Below are 10,609 nucleotides of genomic sequence, written 5' to 3'. Positions count from 1 at the left end.
TTATCAGGTATATCTGATTGTGTACAATAGGATTTTGAGCAAAGTTTTTACCATTAAATTATGCAAAAGGTGTCAGGTGCAAAACATTTCAGAAAACTTATGTATCAAATACGATACATTTGGCATTACAGGGTTAAATACAATGACATTGAGATATTATTTAATTAATTTCTAGGTACTTATGAAATGACCATACAACTTTCGTCCCAGATGCTAAATGCTATTTCCTTGTGTTCTCTGTTTGATATCATCATTGAATCTAAAACACATCTACTTTCAGAACATAATATGATGTCACTTCAAATTAAGTTTCTGGCAATATTGCTGCAAAACTATTCATTTTCAGTTAACACTTCCATTTCATAATGACAGTAGAAGACCTCCAGATGTGGCTCACAAAGTTTTGTCCATAGCTGATGTGAAATTTCAAAATTAAAACCCCACAAAATCTCTACACCGAGTTGATGTCAATATCGCTGCACAACTATTAGTTTGCAGTGAATAATTTAGTTTCTAAAGGGAAATAAAACACCTCCAGATGTGACCAACACAGTTTCATCCACATCTAATATGGAATTTCAAAATTTAACCCACACAAAATCTCTACTTATAATCTCTTCGACCTAAGTTGCTGTCATTATTGCTTCTACCCAACTTATTTTCAGTGAACGCTCCATTTTGAAATAATAGTAGAACACCTCCACATGTGACTCACTGAGTTTCATCCACATGTGATGTGGAATTTCAATATTAAAGCACGTATTAATCTCTTGAATGATTGACTCTGACCTAAGTTGCCGTCAATATGCTGCTAGACACTTTGTTTTCATGGAATTATTGCATTTTGAAATAATAATAGAACATCTACAAATGTGACTCATCGAGAACTGATGTAGAATTTCAAAATTAAAGCCCAATGTTTTCAACCGAAGTCACTGTTATTATTGAAGCTAAAACTATTTGTTTTCAGTTAAGTCTTCCATTTCAGAATGACAGTAGACTCACAAAGTTTAAGCCACATTTGATGTGGAATTCCAAAATTAAAGCCCCACAAATCAGGACACATAATCACTTTGATCTAAGTTGGTGCCAGTATTGCTGATAAACCATTTGTTTTCAATGAATACTTTTACTTCTGAAGGACAACAGAACACCTCCAGGTTTAACTAACAAATATTTATCCACATCCAATGAGAAATTTTATAATTAAAGCCCCTAAAAATATCTTGTCAATATTGCTGCTAAACTATTTCTTTTCGAAGAAAGCTGTCATTTATATGAAAGAACATCAAAGGAGCTATGGATAATTAGGCCTTGCTGCATCAGGATATTGTTGGGATTACCTCAGTCTGTTCAATGGATGTTAGACAACACGTATTTCTTTTCAGCATATCAGACACAAAAGGTATATTTGGATCTACAGTATTTACTGTATACAGTATATTGCAAAGCATGTTGCAACCAGAAAAATACAATATTCTAGAAAAACACATCCCTTCCTCCTTTCTTTCCATCTTTTCAAAAAAGTATCACTGCAAAGATAGAGCTGTATCAGTCACACAGAAACACTGAATTTCTATATCACAATTTGAACAGGTTTAGGCTGTGAAGCACCACATGTGTACAGGATGACAGTATGGAGCCTGTGATGTGTAGGCTTTGCAGCAGCTCATAAGTCATGTGCTGTTTCCTCATCAGTAAATAGAGAAAAAGAAAACAGGCTCATGTCACTGTTAAAGGCTAATCCCAACAGAGAGCAAGAAGATTTACTGAAAGCATGTGCTTTCATTTCTCCAAGTTTCCCTGGATTTTAAATCACCCTCTGTGAGGGATGAGTCTTCAGTTAATAGCTTTATCAACAACTACTTCCCCAGTCCTACGAACAACTGTTGCTAAATTGTGAGGATGAACAGGAGGAGCTCAGATTACATGATTTAAACTAATCATCCTACCCTTTTATATTTTCAAGTCAATAATTCTTAATTTCTCTAGTGATTTGGACTCAACTTATGATTAAATAATATATCTGGAAATTGGAGTACCCCCTGAATAACTTTAGTTGATCTAGCAATAACTCCCAACAATAACAAGGTAGGAGTAGAGAATTAAGAATGACGGGGTGACTGTGTAGTTCTGTAAAAGGAGTAAGGTACAAGCAATGCAAAAAGACAGAGGGACTGGACATAAACAGGAGAGTAAATGTGAGGAAGTAAATCAGCTCTATGGCTTCAACAGCATCAGGTTTGTGTGTGCGGAGTATGGAATGTGTTTCCAGGGGTTTCCATGCTGTCACAAAAGGCCCCTGTGAGACTAGCTTATTTACCTTGCAGTAAAACCCAAGAGGGAGTATACCCTGCAGTAAATGTGGAGAAAGGGGGTGTAGAGGAACTAGATTTAGGGCTGCCCCCGGCTCTCTGTTCTCTGTGTGCCGTTGGGGAAAATCCACTCTGCTGCTCTTGTTCCGTTGTTTAACTTGAGTTATGTTGTGTGTTGGGAGTCAAGCGAGCAAAGGGGTGGTAAAACGCAGGCAAACAAGTTTCAGAATAGCTTTTAATTAAAGAGAGAGGTATTACATTGTTCTCAGTTATTGGTTACATAGTGGCTGGAAGTGTAACAAGATTTTAATTTAGCATAAATAAGCTGTTGTGCAATTAATTATCACATTTCACAATGCCTTAGCATAAGCACTTGCTAGACTGTACAAGATGCACTTTCCCATATGTATGCAAAATGTGCTTTTGCTTATTCTTTACAAGAACAGGGGCAGAAGAAAATACCACCATATGACAGAAAACTTGCACATAACTTCGGAAAAATGCATTGCCTGCAGAAAGCTTTATTACACCCCTTGAACTTTTTTTAGAAGATGTAAAAGTTACCAAAGTTCTAAGCATTAGATTTGGATTATATGGATTAAATTAGCATATAAACATGGAGGTATGTATGTAAATTATATATAGCTTTTTTTTGGTTGAGATTTTTGTCCAAATGAAAATCTGAAAGCATACATTACTTTAACTCTAGTACCCCTAAACAAACTCCAGCACACCTAACTTTTGAATCTAGAAGTCACTGTACGAGTAAAGAAAGTCCACCTCATGTAATTCTAATCTCTGTGTGTTCTGAGAAAGCATCAGAGGTTAAATGGAAAACAGAGAGCAGCTAAGCAAAGACTAAAGGACACATTGGACAGCTCAGGGGATAAACTCCTGATAAAGTAAAGTTGACTTATGATGTAATGTCTCGAATATCTCACAGAGCACTGTTCAGTTCATTATCCGAAGATGGACAGAATATGGCACAGCTGCAACCTTACAAGACAAGGCTGTCTACATTAACTGGCAGGTCACTCATGGAAAGCATCAATCAAATAAACGGCCACAAGATGCATGATAACTTTGGAGGAAGAATGCACAGAAAGAACAAATTCACATCAGTTAGAGGTCTCTCCCATAAGAGGACATCTATTTCTTGTGCACTTCAAAAATCTTGCTTTTATATGAAACGCTAATGAAAATGCAAGCAGAGAGGCATCCCAGTCAACAGGCCACCAGAGGGAACTATGGTGGTGGTGGCATCATTCTAAGGAGAATTTTTTTTTTTTTTTTTAAGATAATACAGAGGATCAGAAAGAAAATTAAGCCAATGCAGATCAACCTGCTAGAGACTGAAAAATACTGAAAAAGACCTAAGTGGACTGGAGTCTTCAAGTAATCCTAAACATACAGTAGAACTAAATTGAAATAGTTAAAATAGAAGCGTATTTAAGTGGCGGAAAGGCAAGAATACAAAATCTAGACCCAAGGTGTTTCATAAAAATGCATGCCACACTAAAAAACAACTTTATCAGCAAAACTAAAATAAATGGTGTTATATGTCCTTTTCCTTCCACTTCACATTATACATTGCTTTTGTGTTGTTTTGTTGCATAAAGTTCCAATAAAAGACACGACATTTTAAGTTGTGATGTCACAAAATGTGAAAAAGATCAAGGGGTGTGAAGGGTTCTGCAATGCACTGCATGTGCTTTAGAGAGGCTGATTGCTCTGCCTGGCCTCTCACGTGACAAAAGTAAAGTGGTCCACCTGACTTTCCAGCATGCTCCAAAAACTTTTGAAGATGTTTTTAAGATAAGAAAAATGACATTCTAAATGCTCCTTCCTTTTGGAGATAGTTGCATTTTTACATTCCATATGTTGATCGTTTTCAAGTAGTTCAGTCAAACTGCAGGCTAACACATCTGTACTTCTTGAGTCTGCATGCAATACAGAGCTGGTGAGTGTGGGTTAGCAGCTGAATGAAAGCTCATGAGCAGTGACATCTGAGGTTGAGGTTCAAACCAGCAGCCATGAATCAGAGGTGTAATTTGTTTTGCTCCTTACAACATCCGAAGTGGCAAAATGTAAAGTTTGTAAACCTCATATTTTTTGCATTTTTGGCTTAGTTCATATTAAAATAGCTGTTGAATACAGATAAAGGATGTCATCACTTAACAAGTCTGACTAATCATCTAAATTACAATGAAATCTACACTTAACAAAATAAAATCCAGATCCCTTATTTATAACCAAAATCCAAATTTTAGTAAAAGTTATTTGAAAAATCTATGAATTCACTGAAGCTTTTGTTACGATTAATCATTCTTTATCTGTATCAGAAAATGCAAGTAGTGATAACGTGATTCATTGTGACAATGTGCTGTATAGAACAAAAAAAAGAATAGGCGGTGTGTGAACATCTCAGTAGTTTCAATTTAAAAGACAAACTAAAAAATGAGATGAAGTCCTCCTCCAGCATGAATTAACAAAGTGTTCATCTCAGACAGACGGGACAGGCCGAAAACTTTACATTCACTCTAACCACCAGGTGCTGTGTTCAGTTTTGCCCCTGGTCACTTATAACAAGTGGTATGGGTTTATCGTTAAGCAAGAGGGGCGTGTCTCTCCAAGGCACTTGGTTCTTCTCACTTCCTCATTCAAAATGAAGTAAAAAAAACAATAGATTTTGTTTTGATTCTCTCCTCCAGGGTACAAATGCACTTAAATCAAATAGTTACATGATGCATACATATCACTTCTGTGTCAAAGAAAATTATGAAGGTCTAAAAATTAAGATGATATTACTGGTAGATTGAAGATCTGAAGATTAACAGAAGTTGGAATTCCATGCGCAAATATATATAAAAACATAAGCTAAAATACATAAAACAGAAGGCAATTAATAAGCTGATCTCATGAAAGCACCATGTAGACATATGCAGGAAAAAATAAAAACTAATAAATTAAAAAGCGACGTTTTCATAGTAACCAAACGGACATTACATAACCAGTTTTTATAGTTAACTAAAGGGAACAACCCCCAAAGGAGAAAGTACCACTTGTGAATTAGCCTGCTGTGCCGTGACCATTCACTCACAGCCTTTGCTTTACAGGTACATGTTGCTGAGCTGGTGGGGGAAATATTCAAACGATCTTTTGGTCTCTGGGACTTTCTGGTTGCCACTGGTTTCCTTGAAGCTGTAAAATGCCCTGTAAAACCTCCAACCAGACTTTGTAGCAGAAAAGGTACTGTTCCTGGAAAAATAAGGAGGCAAAGGGTATGTCAAGTTTTTATCTACATAATAAACTTTTAAACTTTCATCCTTAGTGAGTCTGTTTTCACCCACCTTGGTTTGAATCATCCCATGCCGCTGTAGCCTCATGTCTTTCACGATGTCGCTCACATTAATCTGGAATTAGATTAACTGTTATAAACTAGAGCAGAGATATGTGCTTTGTTAGGAAGTTAAAGGTTAAATACATATATGAAAATTAAATCATCCGTACAACTATAAGCTTTTCTAAAGAAGACCTGGTCTGCAGGATGCAAACATTCACAGCACATCCACTCAGGGTTCCCATTGAAGCAATGTCCTAAGCTTTTTGAAGTAAATCATTAGCCTTTTTCTTAACAAGGTTGAAATTAGGTATAAAACAAATCCTGTTTATGTATAAATGAATTAAACTCAGGTCCACTTACAGGCAAGTCATTCTCAATGAGGTGCAGAATAATGTCGGTGCAGATAAGAACCCCTGTCCGTCCGATGCCAGCGCTACAGTGAACGGTGATCGGCCCCTCATGATGCACCGCCCTCATGTAACGGATAAAGCGCACCAGCTGCTCAGAGCTTTGCGGCACGCCGTGGTCCGGCCAATGCGTGAACTTCAGGTGGTGAACAAAGTGTGTCTCACCAGTCTGGAATGACACAAAGTCAAATCTCTGTCTTGAAAGAATGCTACAATTAATCACAGAACTTAAGAACATTACGCCCTTTTCTCACCTGTGTTTCCACCATGCGAATGACCTTTATGTGGAAGTAGTGGAGGAACTGCTGATTCTCAAGGTGTAGCTGATACCTACCAGCCGTCAAAAATGTGCTTTGACTCTCTGGCAAATACTTGTGACATTTGATCCTTCCCCGTTCTACCTCCTGTGTCATCATGGCAATGATGTCTGATTTGTTTTCCCAGATCATTTGCCAAAAGGCCTGCACTGTGGAAGGCAGAGGACCCTGGCAGGATATATAGAAGAACTCCTCTGCCCCGACCTGCATGCGGATGTAGCTTGCATTGATGTACTCCTGGTTTTCTCCAATCGCAACTCGTGTTTTATCATCTGCGGAAGTACAGATAAGTCAGCTATTGATTATTATTGATAATTATTCTTAATTTGGAGCATCACAAAAGAAAATGAATGAAGAGAGTAAGATAGATCAATGAAAAATCTTTCAAAAGTTGTTACTCGGCTTGGAGTCTGAAACCGTTTTTTTTTTTACAATGTGTTGACAGTACATTTGTGAGAGTAAGATGACTGTTAAGTGAGAACTGGCCTCTTCTGCTGATGAAGTGTCTTGTCTACTATTATTACACCACTTGCCACCCTGACTTTTTCGTATTTTTAAGCTATTTACTACTATATAATTGAAATAGTGGTATTAACTCAATATTTTAAAAATAGCATAAAACTACAAAAAGGTAAGGGTGATGAGTGGTGTAACCATAGAGCAGGCTATTTATCTGCAGAGGAGGTCAGTCCTCAACACTGTCATCTTTCTTGTACATCTGTGCACCTTTTCTCGAAAACATTTTCCATCTAAAATACTCAAAACGAAGGCAACTAGCTGTATAAAATGAAATATTTTAGATAACCAAATCTCTGTGTAAAAGCTCTTAAAGTGAAATTAATATGAAATTTCTTGACTCGGCTGCAGTGTATTTAAATTAAGCTAAGTTGTTTCATAAGCAAGCAATGCTGAGGTATGGCTGTTCATTGCAATAGTCCAAATCATTTAATGTTACCTCAAATGAATAAATCCATAAAAAAAACATTGAGGAATATTAAGACAGCTTGCTTTGTTTATACATCTAGACAGGGAATTGAAAAAATGTATGATAAAATGTAAAATGAAATGATAAAAAATGGCAAAACTTATATTAAAAGACAATCATTTAAGGATTCAGTGTTTGTTCCTTCAGTATTAGCTACCAATTATTCATCTCAGCCATAGCACCACCTATTGGTGAATGGTAGTGATTGTTTTCCTGTTTAACTTTTTTCTTCTTCTAAGTTTAATAAACTCCAGTATGAGATTTACTGGAACAGTGGTGCTCCACACTGCTCTGTAGGCATGGTAGTGCATGCATGCATAGGCCTACAGCCAGAATAAGTATAAAAACGGTTCTATCCATCAGCATCGCTTCACCATCTCTACAGTGGGTGATAGAAGCTTCTAATGAAGGGAGGGGTCATGCACCAATGGAAGTTAGAATGCCCCAAACCTTCTGCCTGTGTGGTCAAAAATGAGATAAAAAATAAAACAAATAAAATCTAGAAATATGTGTTTCTTGAACAAATATTTCCACACAGTGAATCTAAACATTACGTCTCTATTTTCTTCACTTGTTAACGATATGGCAAGCAAGCTGAGCTTTAATTCAAATGGGAGTAACTTTTCCTTTTATCATATTCATTCATCTTAGGGCTGAGCCCTAACCTCCCCCCTCAACATACACATGTAGTTAGAGTGCTAAAAGAAAATCCTTCTGTGCATGTCTCAAACACATCCCTGCGTTTTATTATTTCACCTTTCATAGATAATTCTAGAAGGCTAAGATTTTTAAAATTAATCAAAAATAAAAGATTAAGTTTTTATTTTTTTCCATATACTCCCAATAATTTCTAAAATGATTGTGCAATGTCCTTAATCCAAAGATATAAATCTGGATGATTACTTATTTATTTCTATGCAGATTTTTGGCAAATAACAAGCAAGCTATTTCCAGTAGTGCCCAAGGAAATTCTTTCAAATAAAGGCTGAAAGAAAAGTGTTCTTGTATCACAAAATCATAAATGATCACTAAGTGTGTAGTATCACTAAATTATTGGTATTCATATAGGTGGTAAGATGTGCTGAAATTACTAAAGCAGTAAATGGATACGGATTACAGCATAGACAGAAAGTTTCAAGGGCTGGCGATGAGTGGGATACCCTACAGGCAGGGATTGATGGGACTGCTTTCGTTCTTTGGCAATCAGCCTACAGTAAGAGAGCAGTTTTATCTCAACTAATAAAAAAAAAAATATTAACTCTGACATTATATTTTATAAGAAACGTGGTAAAAAGCAGTGGATGATATTCATAGTTTGAGATTTTTGGTGGATACTATCTCGGCCTGCTTCATCCGCTGAAGCCTTAGGATTTCCTTGCAGAGGATCTCAGCACAACATGCCACCTAAGAATGACCAAAGCAGCAACCAAAGAAATGGAGCGGACGTTGCTCTCACAGGTGCAAGGTCTAATGAGTCAACAAAGGGATGTTTTCATGCAACTTCTGCAAGAGAGCAATTTCAAAACTGTTGTGGAATTACTTGTGAACAATGTGAACACTTGGATTTACAAATTTACTAGGGAGTCACAGGACAAGGAGGAGTAGCCTGCGATTTATCTAATAGGGATCTTTTTTAACAATAAACCATAAATGTTAAGATTTGAGTCATTTTTAAGCAGCCATATGACAAACCAGTCCTATGCAATATTTTTTTTTGTTTAACCTGTCCTAGTATTACAGTACAACATCTCCAATATTCTTGCAGATAAATGAATTTAGGAGTGGAGCATACATATTTCAGAACCACAGAATGCTGGCTTTTATGAGAAGAACTTGAAAGTTAGCACAGGTCACTTAAGCATTATTAAGCAATGCTAAGGGGTGAATAAAAGGTTGAAAAAATATCTTTTGCTGAAATCATTTAACAAGCTTTTTTTATGAGTATCAATAATTGTAACGCTACCCATTTTAATGTAAGGCCTTTTTTAAGAAGATTATGAGATTATGCTGCAGCAGCAAAAGATAATTTGAATGCTTGTTTTTTTTTTAAAACAAATGCTCTAATAATACCTTTTTTGCATGTCCAGATTTTCTGTTACACAACTTTTACAGAAGAGCTAACAGATGTAATCTCAATAATGAAAACAACACAACCACATTACATTCTGTTATTTAAGCAAAGGAAGTCGTCTTACAGGGTAAGATGTCTCTGTAGCGATTCTTGTCCCTGTTCTCAGGTGCTTTTGCAACCAAGCAGTTGTCAGACGGCTTCAAGTGCTCCAAAGCCTAAAGTTAACACACAAATAGCAAACAATGATAGAGTAAATGTCATGATCTGTCCTGATAGCTGACCTTAATAATTAACTTCATTCTCCTGCCTGACTCTGGCCTGTACCTAATCATTGCTCATCTTATCCACCTGCGTCTGTTGCTTTATATTCGGCTCAGCCCAGCTATCAGGGCCAGATCATTGTTTGATGTTTTTTGTTAGTTTTAGGTAGTCCAAGGTTCATGTCCCTGTCCCCGGAGGCCAGTGGGTTGAGAGGGTTTAGTGTTTGTTTTGTCATCTTCTGATCGTGTCCTGGCTCCCAGGTTTAAAGTTTCGCATTTATCCCAGACCATGTCTTGTCTCTGTCCCTCAACCACTGAGTCTGCGTGTCGGCATCTGTGGATGTCTGTCTGAGCTCACTGCTGGACTCATGGAACTCTGAACCTGCCTTCACACTGTGGATTCCTGGAACCCCAGATATGTCTCTTCCTATGTTGATTGGAACCCCTGACCATGTTCCCCTCTGATCTGTATCCCTGACCTGGATCGGATTCCTGCCTGCTCACTGAGGTTGCTGCATCGGGGACACTCTGGGCAGCTCTGTGCCGCAGCTCGTTTGGCAGTCCGTGGGCTGGATCCTGCCTTCCTCGGAGAGGACCGACTGAGCTGTTAAACCAGGTAAGTGACTCACATGGATAATCATCTCCGGTCAGATAATCGTGGTCACTTACCTGTGTTTCTCCTTCCAGAGTGTCAGTGTTTGAGTAGTGCCCCGCCCCCCCACTGCAGCTGCTGTGGACCGCAGATCCACAGCTCCCCGCTTCTGTTTTATGTCTTGTTTTAATATACATTTTGAACTTTCCCACTATCTATCTCACCTTGAATACTGGTCCGAGCGTTGGATAAATATCCAACGCTTTTAAAGTATGTTTATTTGCTGAACATCTATCTATCTATCTATCTATCTATCTAT

General features: G+C 37.5%; 1 protein-coding gene across 1 annotated transcript in view; it reads right to left on the bottom strand.

The window, feature by feature from the left end:
- Positions 1–2,567: 2,567 nt before the first annotated feature.
- frmpd2 (FERM and PDZ domain containing 2) overlaps positions 2,568–10,609 on the bottom strand; it is a 42,770-nt gene continuing 34,728 nt past the window's right edge. Inside the window, exons 43-47 of the mRNA XM_015377655.1 lie at positions 9,563–9,653; positions 6,320–6,654; positions 6,019–6,234; positions 5,666–5,728; positions 2,568–5,573 (exon numbers count right to left, since the gene is read on the bottom strand). Of these exons, the coding sequence (XP_015233141.1) occupies positions 5,463–5,573; positions 5,666–5,728; positions 6,019–6,234; positions 6,320–6,654; positions 9,563–9,653 (816 nt within the window). The 3' untranslated portion in view covers positions 2,568–5,462. The remainder of the gene's footprint in view (positions 5,574–5,665; positions 5,729–6,018; positions 6,235–6,319; positions 6,655–9,562; positions 9,654–10,609) is intronic.

The sequence above is a fragment of the Cyprinodon variegatus genome, unplaced genomic scaffold (genome assembly GCF_000732505.1).
Source record: "Cyprinodon variegatus isolate N-32 unplaced genomic scaffold, C_variegatus-1.0 Scaffold157, whole genome shotgun sequence".
Lineage (NCBI taxonomy): Eukaryota > Metazoa > Chordata > Actinopteri > Cyprinodontiformes > Cyprinodontidae > Cyprinodon > Cyprinodon variegatus.
The sequence above is the reverse complement of the archived record's forward strand: the minus strand, read 5'-3'. Positions and strand labels throughout refer to the sequence as shown.